We start from the raw sequence: 21,307 nt of genomic DNA on the forward strand, positions 1-21,307 counted from the left end.
TTTACTTCTCTTCAAAAGAAGATCCCTAAATTGTCTTGTGATCAACGAGTCTGACTTGTCAAGATCTTCATCTGATGAATCAGCCTCAGAAAGATCATCTTCAGATATGTAAACACTTTTTACTTTTATCAATTAGTTTAGTGTTCTTTAGTGCTTTGAAAGCAACATCCTTGCTGGACTTGGACGTATGCTCATGATCAAAGATCTTTAGCTTCCCAACCAGAGTATTTCTGGACAGAGTTTCGAGATTATTTCTTTCAAAGATGGCATGCTTTTCTTAGAATCATATCTAGATGGCAGCAATCTGAGAATTTTCATCACAATGTCCTTCTCAGGAATTATCTTACCCAATGCAAAAGATGCATTAACAATTTCAGACACTTTGTGATTAAACTCATCAAAAGATTCTTCATCTGTCATACGAAGGTTTTCCCAATCAGAATTTAGGTTTTGAAGCCTAGCTTCTTTCTCATTGGTATTTCCTTCAAATAAGGTTTCTAAGATATCCCAGGCTTCTTTAGACTTTGTGCACGTAGTCATATGGTGCTGAAGATCTGGGTTAATGGCATGTATGATAGCATTTAAGCCGTCAGAATTTTTCTTTGCAGCAAGAATTTCCTCTGGACTATATCTACCAATATCCTTAGGTATAGATACGTCGCCTTCTGTATTAACCGGAGGATCATAGCCATTAACAACACGTACCCATGTTTGAAAATCACGAGCTTGAAGAAAAGCACGCATAGAAGTTTTCCACCATAAGTAGTTTGAGCCATCAAAGACTGGTGGTACATTTATGAAGATAGAATTTCTGTACATAGAGTCAGATCGCTACAAACACATACTTATAAGGTCTTTAAACGTGTTTGTCTGCTCTAATACCAATTGAAAAAGAGGGGGTCTAACAACCACACCCAATATTTTTCTTAGCAATCTGTATGGACAAACTCCAATATACTTTTAAGAGAATCAACTAGACATTCAGACTCAATCTTAATAAAAGTATTTCAAAGATTTATATCTCACTTTCTCGATTCAATACTTACTCAAGCAAATAGAAATCTGCCAGTCTAATTGAATACAAGATAAATCACTTGAATGGTACCAAAGACCAACGTTCAAGGATCAATCAATTTCAATTAACAACCGAAGGTTGGATTTCCCAATTGATCGATGCAACACACAACCTGTGATATTACAATTATATAACAAAATATAATGCATAAAAGAAATAACACAGACACCACAAGTTTTGTTAACGAGGAAACCGCAAATGCAGAAAAACCCCGGGACCTGGTCCAGATTGAACACACATTGTATTAAGACGCTACAGACACTAGCCTACTACAAAATAATTTCGGTCTGGATTTTAGTTGAACCCCAATCAATCTCACACTGATCCAAGGTACAGTTGCGCTCCTTACGTCTCTGATCCCAACAGGATACTACGCACTTGATTCTCTTAGATGATCTCACCCACAACTAAGAGTTACTACGACCCAAAATCGAAGACTTTAATAAACAAATCTGTATCACACGGAAAAATCTACGGTAATAGATAAATCTGTCTCCCACAGAAATACCTACGAGTATTTGTTTCGTCTTTTGATAAATCAAGGTGAACATGAACCAATTGATAACCCGGGCTTATATTCCCGAAGAACATCCTAGAATTACCAATCACCTCACAATAATCTTAATCGATTAGCGAAAGAAGATATTGCGGAATCACAAACGATGAGACAAAGATGTTTGTGACTTCTTTTATATCTTGCCAATCGAATAAATCAATCTCAAGCCAATCTTACGATTGTACTTAGTACGATAGAAACAACAAGATCAGATCACACAACTACAAGAAAAGTAGTATCGATCTGGCTTCACAATCCCAATGAAGTCTTCAAGTCGTTAACCTACAGGGTCTCGATAGAAACCTAAGGTCAAAGGAGAATCGACTCTAGCTAATACAACTAGTATCACACAGGAGGTGTGGGGATTAGGTTTCCCAGTTGCTAGAGTTCTCCTTTATATAACCTTTCAAATAAGGGTTTGCAATCAATGTTAGCTTAGTAACAAGGCACTCAATATTCACCATTAGATGTAAACCTGATTAGATTCAAGCTAATATCTTTCAACCGTTAGATCGAAACTTAGCTTGTTACACACAAATGAAATGCACGATTATTTAGGTTTGAGTAACCGTACCCAAACATGTACATTTAGTTGGTTCAACAGTAGTTAACCAAATGGTTAGCCATATGAGCACTTTCATATCAACCATATTCTTCTTTACCATAACTAGTTCAAATGAACTAGTTAGAGAGTTGTTCAATTTCTTGGATCTTATAGAAGTATACAAGACACAATCGAAGTAAAAACGATTTGATTCACTCGAATAAGATTCATGAACTTTATAGCTACGGTTTGCAAACTTGCATTCCTTTGTTTATATAAGTTTAAGTTCACGAATAATCGTTTTTAGAAAATAACCCAACTTAAGTACGCATACTGGTACGCGGACTTAAGTACCCGGACTAAGTTTGTTTCAGTTCACAAACTCCATCAGAAATTCACGGGATGTGAACTTCCAACTTGGTGTAAACGATCCTATAACTTGTGCAACCGATCACAAGTAATACCATGAGATAGTGGTAATCGATCCTGGTACTTAGTTAGCCATTTTATGGAAATTAGTATAACCGATCCTAGTAGCCACTTGGAGGTAGAACCGAACTTTGTGTTTGGTAGAACCATTAAACCCATGAATGGTGATTGAATGTTTTTGATCAATCACATAGTTTTTGGAAATGAGATGAACCAATTCTAAACTCGTTTGGAAGTGTGGCAAATCGGTTCCAAGATTGTAAATATGAAAAAGGATTTAAAAGTAAAGATGTCGACATACTTTGAACATGTGCAGTAATTCTTATCTATTATTGTTCAAAGATATTCCTTAATAACTAAAGGAGAATCCCGGATCGAAATAAATTGAGAATCTTTTAATTAAGGTTTTTAATTTTATATGCTTTTAATTTCCAGCAATTAAATGCATATCTTTAGAAAATAAAAATTGGTAATGTGCGTTTACTAATTGGAGATTTTCTACTGAGATTTAATTAATATTTGAACAGAGCATTTCCAGGAATTATGAAAATCGATTTTGGCTTTATTGCATATCTTTGAGAATATTCGGTTTTGGAAATTCCTTGGTGTCCAAACTTCCTTGGTCTAAAGACTTCCTCGGAGAGGAAAGTACCCTAATTAGGCGAAATCTCTTACGATCGCTCGTTTTAAAGACTTCTTTGGGATTGAGAAGATCTACGAGTACCGTTGGTGGGAAACTAGATAATTGCAGTTTATTATTAGTTTTCGATTGATTTGATTGACTAACGGTTGTTGAACTTTGATTGCACCTAGTTTTTTTATGCTTGAGAATCTTCTCTTATGATAAAAGATTCACTCAAACTAGATCGAAGTATCGACGGGGATCTTTAGACTGTTTGTAGATTTAAAGATGTCTTGTGATAATCCATCGTTAACAGACTTCTTTTGGTGTGTGATTGATCACAAGAGATTCAAGTTGTTTGTGTGCAGGTGTTTATTGAAGATCTAAGAAGATTTGAAGACAAAGAATATTTCTTATTTGAGTTCATAATATTTGGTGTGCAGAAAACTTGATCGGCTGGGGATCCAACTATAATCGGTTTATCTTTTGATAGATTGGATTGATTAGTTGCGTAGATCGGCATCAATACATTTCTTTGTGATTCATAGTATTGATTGCATAGTCTAAACAATTACTTTGGTATTTGTTAAATAGATTGATCTAGAACCCGACAAAGGAGTTTATTGGTTAAACGGAAGAGCCTTTTGTCAAACTCATATCACGTTGTTTGAAAAAAGTTGTTATCGAACAGATTTGTTGTTCCTTTACTGTTTGGAATACGAACCAAAGGAATTGTTCCAAGTACATGACTTATTGCAAGTTGGAGGCGCTGGGATACTGAAGGAACTAGGTGAACTATAGGTTTAATTGCTTGGTCTCAACTATACGAAGTTGGTTTAGATTTTGTATAACGTCTTAATTCGGAGAGTATTCAATTCTAGACAAGGTCCCGGGGTTTTTTTCATTTGCGGTTTCCTCGTTAACAAAATCTTGCTTTGTCTTTTACTTTTCTATTTCCGCAATTATAATTGATTTATTATAATTAGAAGTAAAATACACAAACGTTAATTCCTAATTACTTGATAGCAATCAGATAGTGTTTGGTTAAGTCTGAACCTATTATCAAGTAATCATACTTCGTTTTTGTATTGTCTCGATCTTGTATCCATAATCAATCACGCAAGTTATCTTGTTGTCGTATTGTCTTGATCTCGTATCCATAGACGATCACACTAAGTGTGAACCGATTCGTTGTATTGTCTCGACTCAGTCCATAGACAATCACATTCGGAGAAAGGACTTATAGGTGGAATTTTTTTAGATTGAGGTATATTTGGGTACCATCGTCTTTTCATCTGCCTTAGGGAAATTAAATCAAACTTGCGGAAATAAGAGAGATAATCTACATAATTATCAATTATCTTGTTATTGGACTGGTATTGGTTGTTGTTCCATTTCTTCTTGACCTCATTCATAAGCTTCTTATCGTCCATTTGGATCCTACAATGTCTTTCATGATGTTGTTGTTTCCACTTCAGAGCTTCTAGGAGACACATGGTGTTCCCTTGTTGGTGTGTTTCCACTCTGCAAGTGAAGAATTTACAGTCTTCAATTGAGTTTTCTTTATCTGCAAAAATAACAATTACTAGAGAGCGCAGTCCTCGTTTACAATATATGACAACAATCCTCGTTTTCTGTTGAGTTCTCAGTTGCATTGTGTGGAGTTGAGTTATTGTTGGGTGTATGTTGTATATATGTGTAGAGGGTGGCGGCTCGGTTTGTATCAGAAGTTGTTTTATTTGGATGATTGTTGTTTCTGGTTTGATCGATACTGCTTGGAGGCTCTTGGCACATCGATATTTCCATATACACCAGCAGACCACAGATTCAATGCGTATTCTCTTTATACTATCTTTAGTGGGTATGCCTGCGTTTATAAAACAATTTTGTATCCGTCGATGGATAGTTTCATTAGCATCAGATGGGCCTCTACATCCTAGGCCGAACCAGACTTCCCTACTGAAAGGACAGTGGAGGAGCATATGATACAAAGTTTCATCCTGCGCATTACACAGATCACAGACAGAGGAGATATGTGCCATATGGGAGGACAGTTTGGACTTGACTGGGAGAATGTCACTATAACATTTCCATATAAAAACCTGAATTCTATGGAGGAGCTTTAGGTTCCAAATGAGATTAGGTTGAGCTAATTGCATAGTCGTCTGATCCATTTCAGTGAGGCACTTATAGACAGATTTGACACTCGGAGATACATTGGAGGTGTATTGCCAAATTAGTGTATCATGTTGATTTGCTGAGGCATTTATCTGAATTTTCAGTATATTTTCTATTGTGTCCTGGTAGAAGAATTACTTTAGAAAAGAAACATTCCATTGTCTTATTTGCTCAACTATCACTTCACTCACATGGGAGAGGGTATTCTGTATGAATGGTCTAGTCTTCTCTTCAGTGAGCTGGTTTAGGTAATTTTTAGGGAACCAAGAGTGTTTCCAGATTTGTATCCTTTCACCTGTTCCTATTTGCCAAGTACCCCACTTCTTTATTATCACTAACCCAACATTCAGAGACTTCAATAAACAAGAGCTATTTGATTTTAGTTTGTCAATATACAATGGAGAGATACCTTTTAAGTATTTTTCCTCCATGACTATAGCCCAAAGCAGATTTTTGTTTTCTACCATTCTCCAAGATGTTTTTTGTGATTAAGGCTTTGTTGAACTTTTCGAAGTTTTTGAATCCCATTCCTCCCAATTCTTTTTAAATACACACATATTTCCATCTTTTGGGACAATATCCCCTCCCATCTTCCCTTTTGTGTCCCCACCAATAGGATCTATTTCGCTTATCCGTTCTCTTAGTGATAGTTTTGGGTATTATGAAGCACGTCATGTGGTAGGTTGTTAAAGAATCTTCCACGTGTTTGATCATAATGCCCTTTCCAGACCCAGATAGGAGTTTTCCTGTCCATCCCGATAATCGACATTTGTGCTTCTCCGCTACCGTTTCAAAGCATTCAACTTTGGATTTGTGGGTAAAAGTGGAACTCCTAAGTATTTGTCATCTAATTTTATTCGTCCCACTTTGAGAATGTCTATTATTTCCCTAGCTTTCCTATTAGAGGCAGATTTGCTGAAGAAAATCACGGATTTTTCATAATTAATCAATTTTCCGGACCCTTTACAGAACATTTCCAGAATTTCTATTAATCTCCGACATTCCTTTTTGCTCGCTCTAGTGAAAATTATACAATCATCCGCGAAAAGGAAATGTGAGATAGAGAAGGAGTTCTTGGAGAAACTGACCCCATTTATCCATTTTCTTTTCTCTGCTTTAATTAGCACTCTTGAAAGGCTTTCCATACAGACAATGAACAGGTAGGGGGATAAAGGATCTCCTTGACGGATTTCCCGGCTTGGTTGGAAGAAGCTAGTCGGAGAACCATTTACTAGGACGACATTAGAGGTAGTACTAAGGCATTGTCTTATCAGGTCCATCCAATCATCGCTAAATCCCAATTTTCCCATTACCGCAGCTAAGAAGCTCCACTCAACTCTATCAAAAGCCTTCGACATATCAAGTTTTAATCTCAAGTATCCTCTCTTTGTTTTCTTGGTTCTCATAGTATGAATAACTTCGTGGGCTATCACTATGTTATCAGAGATTTGCCTGACAGGGACAAAAGCCGATTGATAAGGGAGATGAATTTATGTAGGAAAGGCTTCATTCTGTTTGCAAGCAATTTAGAGATTATCTTGTATATGGTATTGCATAGCGAGATAGGTCAAAAGTCGGTCGGGATTCTGTAGCATCTTTTTTGGGTATGAGAGTGATGAAAGTGACATTAATTTCTTTCAGGAGATGTTTAGACTCGAAAAATTGTTTAACCAGACTAGTAACATCGTCTTTAAGGAGATGCTAATTTTTTTGGTAAAAAGCTGCTGGGAAACCATCCGGTCCCGGGGATTTATTTGGGTGCATATCGAAAACGACAAGTTTGATCTCATGCTCCACGGGAGTTCTCAGAAGTTTTATGTTATCCAACTCAGTGATACTTGTTGGAATAATGTTTATGATTTCCTCCTGAGTCAAAGGTTTTGAAGAAGTCGCCATTTTCTCAAAGTGTTTGAAGAAGGTATTGGCAATATCAGCGCGATTATGGCATCAGTCACCATTGTCCTTTTCTATTACCTCAATCCTCAGTTTCTTTGCCCTTACTTTAGCCTCCGAATGAAAATAACCGGTATTTTTGTCGCCTAGAGTTAAGTTATTATCGATTGCTTTGATTTTCCAAAAAGCTTCCTCAAAATTATACCATCTTTCCGATTCTTCTTACAAATGGGTTATCCTTGGGCTGTTTTCCGTTTTTTTTTTCAGAGTGTTTTTGGCATGTAAGAGAGTATGGGTGATGTTTTTAATATTATTTTGAATATTACCAAAATGGTCTCTATTCCTAAGTTTAATCTTTTCCTTTACGTTTTTTAATTTGGAGACAAATTTAAACACAATCGAACCATCAACTTCTAGCTCCCATGCTTCTTATATAAATTTGAAACATGACGGGTCTTCTTGATAAATTCCAAAGAATTTAAATGGTTTGGATCCATCCTTCCAGCAGGGGATGCTCTGATGGGCAAAGGACTATGATCTGATCCCATCACCGGTGGGTGATATACCACGGCTCTGGGAAAAAGATCAAACCATTCCGAGTTAGTCAAAGCTCTATCTAGCCTAGCTTCTATGAAATCCTTACCTGCTCTTTTATTAGACCAGGTAAATTCGTATCCCACAAAGACCAAATCCATTAGGCCCGCATCATCAATGAGATTGGAGAAAAATTGAGATTCAACAGAATCCAACTTCTTTCCGCCTCTCTTCTTACCAGACTGAATCACAAAATTCAGATCTCCCACAACCAACCAAGGAAATCAACTGTTTCAGCAAGGTTTCGAAAATAATTCCAGCTAAGATGTTTTCTAATCTTGTAAGGGCATCCATGAACTGCTGACAACATCCACTCAAAATTTCTAGGTTTATCGGTGACTAGAGCATCAATTTGATTATCTGAGGTGTGAAGAAGTTGAACAGAGACATTGGAGGACCAAGCCAAAACCATTCCCCCCAGCAGTACCAATTACCCTAGTCGGATTTACAACAATCATATTCAGGTATTGAAGGTTTGATGTAATTTTCATGATGTTTAGTTCTTGGAGGAAGATGATGTCTGGGTTTTGGGTGTTGATTAAAGTTGCAAGATGTTTTTTGGTGTTTTATTTAATCCCTGACAGTTCCATGCTAATATATTGAGAGAGATAACTTTGATCGAAAAATTTCTAATAAAATTGAAGATATCTGATTGAGAAATTGAACTATCTGATTGTAGAACTAGTTTGCGATTTACCTGATTCGCCGCCGAGTTTGATCGCATTGTACTTGAGATAGAAGCTCCATTGTCTGTGTTAGAGTTCACAACTGTAGTCCATTTCTCATATTGTGCTTTTGTGCAACTTCGCAGGGGATATATCTGAAGGCTCTCGCTGCTTGACCCCACATTTCTATCAGCAGTGGATGGGAAAAGGATGTTTAGAGGAAGATCGAACAAAGCATCATCAGTCACATGTAATTTAGCAGGGTTCAAAGCGGATGGGAAAGGAATGGCTAAGGGGCTTGATCTGGATATGGAGGCTGGCAGAGGAAAAATTGGGATGGATGATGGAATGATTTGGGTTTGGTTGAGGGGCAAGGTCTCAACAAGTACTTCACCACCATTCTCTTGATTTTTGAGCATGAGTTGATGAGGGAGTTTCAGATTAGGATTGATTTCAAAGTCCATGTTGATTACTTTTTTCTTCATCCTTTTTTGTTTTTCCTCAGTGAGTTTAAGCATTGCTTGCATCAGTGCTTTCTCCAAATTAGTCTCAAAGGATTCTGGTCGATAATCTTGCATTCATCTTTTTCTTCTTCCTGAACCTAGTCTTTCTTGAGGTATTTCCGTTTCTCCTTTGGTGTTGTTGGGTTAGAGCATGTGTGTTGACATTGATTGAGGGGAGCTGTCCAACAACATGTTGCATCGGTCTCATTTGTGCCTGACTCACTTTCACCTTTTATCCAGAGCTAATAGAAAGTTTCGATTTGCTTGTGTATACTGCTTAGATTGGAAAGTTTCAAACTGATAAATTCTTTTTCCTGTAGAGCCATCTATTGAGAGAGTTGTTTTTCCTTTCCTTCCCATGCAATATTCCACCATTTCTGTTGCTTCAGTTTGCTTTCCTTTTTTTTTGTCAGTCTTTATCTTACCCACTTTTTCAATTCCAGTAATATTCTCTATTTGGACTCGCTGAGTTGATTTTGTAGTTTTCTTGAACTTTTCGAATGCGGGAGGAGGCTCTGTGAATGTGCTTGGATTTATCCGGTAAAAAACTGAATCTTTTTGAGCTTCAAAACTCACTTCTGCTGGTGGGTTATGCACAAATCTGAAGCAAGAGCCTGAGGAGCGATGCATTCCACTCGCTATCTCAGAGTCTGTCCTCTGAATTTTATTGGCTGGTGTTATTTCATCCCCATCAGTTGATGGTCTTTTAGAGTATGCTACCTATTCTTCTAGCAGAGTCTCCTTATGAAGTACCCCTAATTTGAAACTCGGTTTAGCTTTCACCCCTTCCTCCACTTCCTTGTCTTCCACCATCTTTTGAGTTTGATTTATTGGCTTGGTCTTGCTAGATTCACCCTTGAAGAAGATTTTAGCGCCATTAGTGAGAGTGGACAGTGAGTCCTTAGAAGCAGCAACTGTGATAGCTAGGAGTTGATCTTCTACAAAGTTCTCTTCTTCTTTCTTTTCCTCCATCTCTTCCATTTGAACATCTTGGGGTAACTCTCTCTGAATTTTTTGCACGCACTTCTTCTTTGGATGATTGAGAATCCCGCAATGCTTGCAGAAACTTTTTTGGAGTTTTTCGAAGAAAAGCCTCACTATAACTGGTTCAGTTTTCCCAATATTGACCGGAATGCGGTCCCATAATCTTTGATTGGCGTTTATCTCCACTAGGGCTCTTGGGCATGAGAGAGTTAACTTGCTTCTGGATGGTTGTTCTACCATGAGGCATGTAGCCATTGAACTTGCTATGTTGTACGGCATCGGATCTGTTGCTAACTCAGGTGTAAGATTCATAAGGCGAGTCCACATCGTGATGATGTCCATGTTGATTGAAGCAAGTGGTACCCCATAAAGATATTCTTGGACCACCAGTAGAAACAGACCAATACTCCACAGGTTCTTTGTTAGAGCACATTGTACCTCGCTAGTGAAGTCAAGACCAAAAACAAAGATGTTTTTCTCCTTTCCTTTGAAAATCAGGGTGCACTCCGGTGTGTGATTAAGATGCCAGACATCTTGTACTATTTTTATAGCTTTCTACATGCTGATCATGAACTCACAGTTGATTTTTGTTATTATTAAGAACTTCGTTTTGACTATGCTGACAACTATTTCTTTTTCACCCATCTTGTATTCTCTGTTGATATCTAAATGGGACAATATTTCTTCAGTTTATGCCTCTGTTGATTCCTCCGCATTCATTGTTGGGGATAAAATATGAATTTTTAAGCATTCAGGCGAGATATTTGACATTAGATCTTTGATTTTTTTTTGCACCAAGAGTTTGAAATCATTGTGACTAATGCAAATAACCAGAACCAGTAAAACCACCACAGGAAATTTACTTCCGTTTTGACCAAAGTCTTGAGGGACTTAAAGAAGCAGGTACGTGAGCCCCAGAGGGAGACCATACTCAAATAAATTCAAGGGCAAGCCTACACACTAGCAGGGCAGATAGAGAAAATAAAGACGGGCACAAAACAGTTGGGGGAGAGGGCTGGTAAGAGACGCTAACAAGACGGAGAAGAATAAGAACGAGAATAATTAATGCTATTGAAGAAGCATAAAAGCAGTTGGGGAGCAGAGGATACATGCAAGGACTGAGAGCAAAATTGAATACGGTTAGGGGCATAGGGTATTGAATAATGCACTGTTGAAATCAAACCAACCCGGGAAAAGAGGAAGCAATAGAGAGAGCAAAAGAAATTTGTAATCAGCTCAAACACCACCAGGAGAAGAACACAGGAAGGGAGAAACTGATAGATTATAAAGAAGCTTGAGCTACTTCAGACGAATACCCTGCAAAAATCACAGCATATTAGCACAAATAAAGGAAATGAGACTATTATCTTATAACTCCATTACTGCTAGCTCCTGGGACTCGGACGAATTAGGCAAAACAGTTAGTTTGCGCACATTTCAAGGGACAGGAAAAGGAGAGAGAAATGAATAACCGGAAAGAAGTTTGGAGGGAGAAATAATAGAATGATGAGAAAAAATGTACCCCATGCAATGTGGGGAAAAAAAGCCTCCCTAAATTGGGTCATATGGATTTCTTCATCCACCCCATAGAGAATGATAAGGGGCGTACAAGTTTGATGAAACTATCATTTTACCCTCTATGAAATTTTAATACTACCAATTTATCCTCATTAAATCCTAATAAAAAAAATAAAAATAAAAACTAAATCAAATCAAAATCATTTCCATTTCCATTTCCATCAAAATTAAGAATTCAAAATCAAACGAAAACATTGTCGATCACCAAATTCACTAAAATATGTAATTTTTCGTTTTAGTTCCAATCAGGTACTTTTCTCCCCTAGAATAGGTTTCAATAACATGTAATCACTCAAACAATCCAATTTTTTTAAATCAAAGTTTTTTGGGTTTATAACAATCGGCCTTGTAAACCGATTTCATTTATAAACGGTTATTGTTTATGCCCACAAAGACCGATTATCCTGGATGGGCATTCTGGTTGGAGGAAATTGAACCAGAATCGGTTTACGTTAATGCCCACATAGCCCAATTCTGATATGGAAGAGATAATTATTTTTCTGTGTTTTTTTGTTGCTAGAATCGAATTACATGAGCATTTTTATAAACCGATTCCTGTTGTGCAATGTCAGGAATCGGTTTTTATATATGTATCGTGTAAACCGATTCTGGGTAACCCATTTTTTTCAGTTAATACTCGGGTATGAAATCATACTCGATTTCATTTCGATTACAATGATTTTACCCAATTTGAAAACGAGTATAACTTTATACTCGAATTGAAAACAAGTATAACATCTTTAGAGATTTGAGATTGAGTATGAAGTCATAATCATTCTTAACTCGGGTATAGAATGAATTTTAAATTTATTTGATGTTTAACAACACATAATTCACAAATAAAAAAGAAAAAATTCACCCACAATCGGTTTATGTTCATGCGCATATAAAACGATTCTGGATAAGCGGTTCATTTTCATGTCCATATAAACCGATTATGGGTAGAAGTAAGTTTCAAAAAACCTATGTATGTTTTTGAGGTTACAATCGGTTGATACCAATGACAACATATACCAATTCTGAGTTGGTGTTCTTCAAAAAATTTCAAATTTTCAAATTTTTTCATGTTCAAATGATTCATTAACACAAGTTATAATTTTACATCTAACACGATATTTTATCACTAATCACCCTAATTAACATTAATTAATCAGGAATAAATTAGCCATTAAAAAAATAATTGGTTAAGGAGTTTTCCATTTTACTTTAAAATGTTTTTTTTTGTCACGTAGTGATAGGCCCAAATTAATCTTTATAACCCAGTTTAGCCGGGAAAAAAAGACCATGTTCTCTAATGTGAACTTTATTTTGACACCCACAGTAATTAAACACCAAACCTGTGGTTAAAGTAATCCTGTTTTATTGCTTAAGAGAATATGCGGCTCAAATTTTTACACATTGGACTTTTTCTATTTTTGTGATAAATGAACCGTTGAACCTTAAAAGCATTTTTGTTTTCTTTGGGAAAGGCTCAAAGAAGACCACAGATTTAAGCAAGGTATTAGTATTAAACAGTGCTTTCCCATTTGCTCCTTCAAGTCAAGTGTGGGTGGGTAACACTCAGTTTTATATTGACTGGTGCAGCATCGTCAGGTGTGATTCAAGTACGTGTCTATGTCGACGTAATCAGGAGATCTTAGCACGTAAGTTGCTTTAATTAGTGTTTCACCCTGTGTTAACACGTAATTTGCTGCTGTAATTAAGTTCCACTTCTGTTGAATGAGACTACCACGTAACGTATAACGCGTAAGATCACCAAAACAGAAACCAAAGAAACAAATACCAAAAGCGACTGATAACTAAGGTGTAACGAAGGAAACAAGATCTTTTATAGTCACCAGTCAGTAAAACCGCAGTTGTTTTCATACCCATCATGACATACAGTGTGCGCTAGCTGTTTTTTTTCCTTGTGCGAGCTAGCTTCTAACTTTACCCATTCAACTCTCTCTATATATATCTGTTGCATCTCAAATTGGGTTTTCCAATTCAAGCTTTCGTCTTCCTCTAGTTCTTTTAGCTTCGAAAAATAACTTCAAAGAGTGACATCAAGATTTCGTCGATGATCATGGAGACTTTCATGCTATTGAAATGGCTTGTTAACTCAATAGGCACAATGAATTTCGGGTGCAATAATTCATCGTCATCGAAGAATGATAAGGCTCAGGAGATAAGTTTCTACTCGATGCATGATGATGAAGAGAAGAAATTCAACAAGGGCGCAATGAAATGTGGTGCATCATCAGGTTTTCAAATGCCACTTCACTATCCTCGTTACAAGAAGTCGGATTATGAGAAAATGGAGGAATGGAAGGTTGATGTGCTTCTCAGAGAATATGGTCTTCACAGTTTTAAGGGTACCCTTGATGAGAAAAGGGAATTTGCTATGGGTACTTTCTTGTGGCCTGATCAGATCTAATTATGCACCACCAGTCCACCTCCACCACCAACTTAAATTCTGCAGCTCTCGGTATCTTCCTATAGTTGCTAACTAAATAGTTGTAGAAAGTACTTCAGTATCTTCTTTTTTTTATTATAAGGTATCACTAATAGTATCACCAGTGTCCATGTTATTATAAATGTTCCTCGGTATGCTAGTTTTTGTTTTTGTTTAGGGTTTGCTGTACACTGTATGTAAGCTTTTCCATAATCAAGTGGTGGACATATTGACAGTTTACAAATGATGATTGGTAGCACCATGAAACACTGACAAGAATAGTCACTTTTTGTACTGACCAAGATAAAACCCATTCAAATTCGTTAGTTACAAGAATGAAATGAATGTTAAAAAATTTGATCAGCACAAATGCACAATAATAACTGTGCTCTGGAGTAATGACTTCGGCAAAATAAAATGCAAATGATCGGCTTTCTACACTGATTAATAAAAAATTGGGTGCTTCAATAAGAAATTTGATAGCATTCAGTTTTTGATTGCGACTGTTTCAACAACCTTCATCTATCTTTTCACTTTACATGGAATACATAATAGGGACGATATAAATACGAATGACACAACAATGCTGGGCCATATATATGCACCTGAATATTAGTGGCTGTAGACGGGGGAGTGTAAATAAAAATTCATAGTTGATCAAATTACCCGGTTGATGAAGTATTTTTCCGGAAATTATCTTCCCTTAATCTGAGGGTACTCAGGTCTTGTCCTAATCCAATAAGTTACTCCAAAGAAAGTTCAAGAATCAAGAGTGTTGTTTTATCAAAGATGGGCAAGTTCAGCAAAGTTACTCTTCATTCCTTGAGCTTATAAATAGTGAACAAATAAGAAATGAGCACACATTATCAGTTGATCTCATCCATAGCGTGCAACTGCGCGAACACAAAATCTCTCTTTATCTCTGTGGAAGCAAGTAGTTACAAAATCAAGCCCAAGTACTGAACCACTGATAATTAACTAAAGAAGATGGATCAAATTAAACATCATCAAATGCAACAAACCACTGAAGGCAGTAATGGTGTTTTTCAGAAACCAGACAACTTACTAAAGAAGCCTACTATTCTTCAATTCTTAATCTCTCTTCTCTCAATACTTTCCTTAATCTTGTCCTACTCATCTTCACAGATTCCTGCTTTTTCTTCCCTTTCTTTTCATTTATTTACTTACACTATTGATAGGAAGTACATGTTCCTCCTTTGTAATGGAATCCTTGTATTCCTTGCCAGAAACTTCGAATTCCTCTCTTCCACTGATCAGCATCAGCAGTACTTTAGTGACAAACTAAGCACAGGAAACGTAGACCAGTTGTGGTTGAAGCCGGAGGTTTTGGAGGTGGATGGTTATGAGGGAGTATTTGTCAAGGAGAGTACAGGGACTTCAGAAACTTGTGATGACGAACTACTAGTCATCGATGAAGGGGGGAAAGAAGTAACAGAATGTCTAAAAGAAGAGGAATATGAGTTAATGACTACCAAAGACAGCGAGAAAGATGAGAAAATTGGAACTTTGTTTACCAAGGATGATGAGGAAGAGGATGCTAAAATACATTCAGTTACAGAGGATGAAGAAAAAGATGAAAGAAAGGAAGATGAAGATGATGAAGAAGATGGAGGAGATGGAGAAGGGTCACTTAGTGTAGAAGAACTGAACAAGAAATGTGATGATTTTATAAAGAAGATGAAGGAAGTAATTGTATATGTGTAATTACTTAAATTGGAAGAACATTTACTTATTGTTTTACGGCAATAAAACTTCAGTAATTATGACTAATCTCCTTGCATTATTTAAAAAAGCAAGGACAAGAAGAAAAATAATACTAAAACTTCAGTAACTACATTCAATCACTAGCTAATCATTAGTAAGTTGGTTGTACTTGTTACTCATTCTTCTTTCTCAATGTCTTCCTACCTCCTTATCGGCTGCACTGAACTTTGCTTTTAGGAGCTACTAAAGTTTGTCTTTAAGGTTTCAATTTTTTTTTGCTAACTTGCCTTGCAATAAAGTGCAGAGTGAGGAAGTAATCTCATTTTTGCATTTGTTAGTGTTCAATCTTTAACACAGCAACTACTAACAGATGTGGTCTTAGAAAAATAAGATAAAATAAAGAAACAATTAAACGTACCTTATGATACAGCATTTCAGTATTACTGTCTAGCATTTTAGCGCAGAAAGTAATGGCTACCCTGCTTCCCAAATTGACGTGGCAGTGCTCACGGCTCAGTAAAAGGATGCTTTAATAATTACGACTTGCCGGATAGAGAAAGAAAGTAACCTAATTACCTTTCAGTTCCCATGGATGTTACGTCCACATCCACATCCACAACCAGAATCTCAGAAAATCTTGCAGTTATGTGGTCAGAAGTTTTTGGCTTTCCTTTCTATTCTTCTGGCTTTCACTCTCCAACAGAAGTAAAATGGATGCCCCACACATTTTGAACCATCATGTTCAGTTTAACTAAACATGTCCTTCATTTCCCCAATCAACAATCACGGTGGAATCCAACCATCCAGAACTAATGGCCCAAAATCTTTATCAATTGATTGTTTTCTGTGGCATTAACAACCTCTGTAAATAAGTAATTATGATAACCAAACTTGCAGAACAATCCTGGTCCTAAAATTTGACCAGATTTTCATCGAAGGTTTTCAAGTATTCACATTAATATCCTACACCGCAAATGGAAACCATCTTACAATTCAGGTGCAATACATTTACTTAGCATCAAAAGAACTGATTAAAAACCAGACCTCTTTCATCTTCTTCTGATCTGTATAACTCTTCATGGAAGCCGAATAAGAACCGAGAAAGAGAATTTCATTGCTGAACAATATCTTGTGTCTCCATAGCCCCTTCAATACCTTTCAGTTCTGTATTGGCTATTGGTTAAAATCAATTCCAAGTGGAGTTGCATTCACTGCCATTTGCAGCAGCATCTATTCTAACATCTATTGGTGGATTACACTCCAAATTCAAAACAACTCCATCACATGCAGACATATTTCTAACATCGTTAAGTACCCTTACAAGTTCTTTACGAACATAATCAACACGCTCCTTTGAAAGTGATGACTCGGCATATAAAGCTGAAGTAAGGGAATGAAATGCTTGAGACCAACCATCAGTGTTGCTTTGAAGTAAAGAGCTTTCTCGTCGCCACCGAATTGGTAAATATTTTTCTGGAAGGTTAAAATAGTTCTTCAGTGCAAGTACCCGAAGAATGTGCCTACACAAAATTCCTGACACTTCAAATTAAACGTTTGCAAGAACAACAGATCTTTTCATCCTTTGGCATCCAACTAACAAGACACCCTCCATCCATCCTCCTGTGGTGCCGCACAAGATATGATCCATTGGCCGTTTCAAATGCTGCACATTGCATGGATAATACAATTTCATTTTGTAATAAATTGAAGGCATAAGGTGTTAGGATACTAGAAGCGTGTTCCTCAATGGGCATTGAAGTTTTAATATGCATATCTTCCATCTCTTGCTCCCCTGCTTGAGTTCTAAAATTGGAAACAATACCAACCTGCATGTGTTCCATAACAATTGTTACAACCACGATGAGTTCAAAATCCATATGGTAAAATAATAGATTGTACAATGTTGTAGCCACATACCTGCTCAAAGAAGCTTTCTAAACATGTTTGTGCACTCAAGATCCCTTTCAAGAAAGCATCTACGGACTTAGAATATTCTGCAGTTGTCATTTGGGCGATAAAGTGACCTCTCAGGTAAGGTAGTGCCCATGATGCCCGGTGAGAGAAGAGTAAGGCAATGTGTTTATTTGAACCAAGTCCAAACCGATTAACCATTAGGATCCACTGACTCTCAAAATCCTTTTTACTTTCGAGATTATACAACCTATCAAACTCGGCCTTGAAATCTTCATATTGTGGTCCCAGTTGAAAAGAGAACCAGCTCGAAAGTTTTGGAACAATATGCCATATGCAAAAGACTTGCTTACTACTTGGCAACCCACTTGTTATAGCATCCCCAAGCCCCAGATCAATATCAGTTAGAATAGTCTGTGGGCATCTGCCATGCATAAATTGGAGAAAAGCCTGCAAAGACACAAATCTGTAAGAAAAAGATAAAAATAAACATATATTGTGTTAAAAATAAGTTGATGAGTAACAACCTGCAATGCCCAGGAAAAAGAATGGTAAGACTCGTCCCTCAACAGAACACATCCAAAAAATATGGTTTTCCCATGGTTGTCAATACCAAACCACACTCCAAGAAGTCTGTCATAAGTGATCTCCCGATACGTGGCATCAAATACAACTACATCACCAAATGCATTGTATGCACAAACAGAATCTCCATATGTCCATGCAATGTTTGCAAGCTTCGCATTCTCATCCATTGTAAAGTCATACACAAAGTCTGCATCTCTTTCCTTTACAGACTTGCACACATTAAGAAGCTCTGAAACATCATTTTCCCGATCAACCTTCTTACAAGACTGAACAAAGTTTCTCACGTCCCTCCCGATAAATGGCAGTTGTTCTTCCTCTCCCTTCTCCACTTGCAGCACCTTCATTATATGACGGACAGAGCACCCAGCTTTATGGAGTAATAAAATGCGTTCTCGATCTGCATCAGGAATTTTCCGATACGCAGGAAGAAGACGTACTTGATCATCTTCCAGCAACTCATGGTTATGCTCATTAACAAATTTCTTAACAGACCATCTAGGAACACCTCCAATAATCTTCTTCAAAATGTACATTTTGGATTCACATCCACAAACGGTTGTTTTCCGGTCTCTCTTGCGCTCAGCCTTAGCTGATTTTCTATGTCTTTCAGGTCCATAACGATGACAAACAAATACTCTTGAATAAACACCTCTATCTTGATTACTCCTCGAGCTCTCCCTTCTAATGGCAAACCCACTCTTCCTAGCAAAATTGGTATAATATTCAAAAGCTTCATCATCAGTTTCAAATGTTTGTCCAATAAATGGTGGCGCAACATCGACATATATGATTTCTGAGGGTTCGGATGATGATGATGCTTCCTCATTCTTGCCGTCCTCAAATCTTATATAGCACTTTCTTTCTCCACATGGACATTGTTGCTTTCTTATCCAACAATTGATACCAGTTTGTGCTTTTGATGTTATCATTTTCACCAACTTAACATCAACTAAGCTTGCTTGACTAGTACCACTAGCTTTCAAATTTCCATTTCGTTGACAAATTTGTAACTAAATTAGTTCAAATTAATACTGAGTTCTACTGAAGTTTCAGAAAAACAGGTAAGCGAGTGGAATCTGGAAAATAATGAAATTATACCCAACTTTAGAAAGAATCAGAGTATATTTCTACAAACACATATTCATAAGTACAGAGGGCGAAGAGGAGAAAGGAAGAGAGTTACCTTTAGATTTGTTGGTTGCTTTCTGCATCCCTAGTTTCAGAATTTCTGTAATTGTAGAATTTGCGCCTGGCGATAGAACTAGGTTTTCAGTTTATGCTTACTTGTTTTGTTTTGAACCCTCGTTTGGGGCATACAGGATAATTTTGGGGCACACTGGCTTATTATGCCATCCAATGATAGATTATAAGGGGTGTCCTAATGATGCTTAAGTTACTATAATACCCCTGCATAGTTTAAATTACATTAATACCCTTACACTAAATTAAATTCTAATCCTAAAACTCTCCCACTAATTAACCCATCCCCTAATTAACTAACCACCCACTAATTAACCCACTAACCGTTACTTAAAAGAAAATTATAAATTTATAAAACCAAAAACCAAAAACCTTTCTCTCTCACTCTTCTTCTCATCTTCTTCTCCAAAAACACAAACAAAATTCTGAAAATTTCTTTGTTCGATTAAGTTCTCGATTAAGCACATTAATGGCACCTCGTGTTAAGCGATGCCCTAGAAATACGATGCTGAATCCTGGTGTTGCTTCTATAGAATCTCAATCTAGGGTTTATGGAAAAGATGGTGATGAAGAGGATAGTGGATTGATTGGTGTTGGAGAGCGAGAAATAGAGCCCGATTCTTTAAAATTGCACATAGAAAGGTATTTCCCACAAACCCATTGCTTGGTTTGTCGTATTTCGTTGATTTGTGACATGTAATCGATGATTCCTCTAGGTTTTGGAAGTTCCAGAGTAGTGTCCGGCTGAAATTTAGCAACCGAGTTTAAGTTTTTTTTACAGGCGAAGAACAGTTCGGCTGAAAACATGTAATGTTTTGAAAATCGCTGGTTCGGCGCATTCGATTTTTGTATGATAATCAACCGAACTTGGATACCATTATTTATTAATCGATCTAACACTGTTGGGCACATTGTTCGGCTCACAATGATAAATATCGAATGTGCCGAACTTTACTCTGTGTATGGCCAATAGCTTACTGTAAACTTGTCCACTTATAGGTGACTTATCACATTGTGTAGTAGAATCATATTTATTTAATTTGGAAAACTAATTAAGGTTTATCATTTGTTTTAGCACCCATCCGGAAAAATTGAAAGCCAAGCTTAAAAGGAGAACAATGGAAGTGACTCCTTCTAACTCAAAAACTCCCAAACCTCGAGGTGGTGGCACAAATAACTTACATGCAGGGAAAAGGGGAACTGACACGACTTGCTCTTTTCCTGTAGAACAAGAGGATGACAATGATGAAGATGTTGGTGAGGAAGGTCAAGAGGAACAAGAAGAAGAAGAAAAAAAACTAGAACAAGAACAAGAGAAAGTTGTTACATCAAAGGAGACAGGTAAGCACATTCCTCATCCGGATAATGTGATATGTCCTCGCAGGGATGGTTTGCCCCATGGTCTCCCGGAAGATGGTGGAAGAGTGTTGATTGGCTACAAGGAGTCATGGGCGAAGATAATTTACGAGACTCCGGATCACAGGGATGTAGTCCGCGTACTTAGACACCAAAGCGCCGCATATTGGGATATTTTCAAAGAGACTCCTGAGGTGGTCGCTTTAGGTGGTGGCTTTAGTACAAGGATCTGGTTTATGGCCTGCTATTTTCTATGCACAAGAGGAATTTGATGCAGTTACAAACTCAGCCTTTTGTGAGAGATTTTGTCCGGAGACTTACACATTTCATCTCCCCTTTGGAGAGATGTCAATTACTTGTGATGATGCACATAAGATTAGTGGTCTTAGAATGAAGGGGAAAAATGTGAACTCAACGGTTTATGAAATGACTTGGGATGAGTTGTATGTACTGGCTAAGGAAACTCTAGGTT

At 37.1% G+C, this 21,307-nt stretch overlaps 2 protein-coding genes and 1 pseudogene across 2 annotated transcripts; 2 read left to right on the forward strand and 1 right to left on the reverse strand.

Annotated features, from left to right (window-relative positions):
- Positions 1–13,589: 13,589 nt before the first annotated feature.
- LOC113288155 lies at positions 13,590–14,302 on the forward strand. Its single transcript, XM_026537115.1, has one exon. It carries the CDS (start codon positions 13,681–13,683, stop codon positions 14,035–14,037), a length of 357 nt encoding a protein of 118 aa, XP_026392900.1. The 5' UTR covers positions 13,590–13,680; the 3' UTR covers positions 14,038–14,302.
- Positions 14,303–14,325: 23 nt separating this feature from the next.
- On the reverse strand, positions 14,326–19,596 carry LOC113288154 (annotated as a pseudogene).
- Positions 15,043–16,300, forward strand: LOC113290984. Its single transcript, XM_026540565.1, has 2 exons — positions 15,043–15,627; positions 16,232–16,300. The coding sequence occupies exons 1-2, from the start codon at positions 15,043–15,045 to the stop codon at positions 16,298–16,300; spliced, it is 654 nt and encodes a 217-aa protein (XP_026396350.1).
- Positions 19,597–21,307: the final 1,711 nt, after the last annotated feature.

Source organism: Papaver somniferum, chromosome 6 (genome assembly GCF_003573695.1).
Source record: "Papaver somniferum cultivar HN1 chromosome 6, ASM357369v1, whole genome shotgun sequence".
Taxonomy (NCBI): domain Eukaryota; kingdom Viridiplantae; phylum Streptophyta; class Magnoliopsida; order Ranunculales; family Papaveraceae; genus Papaver; species Papaver somniferum.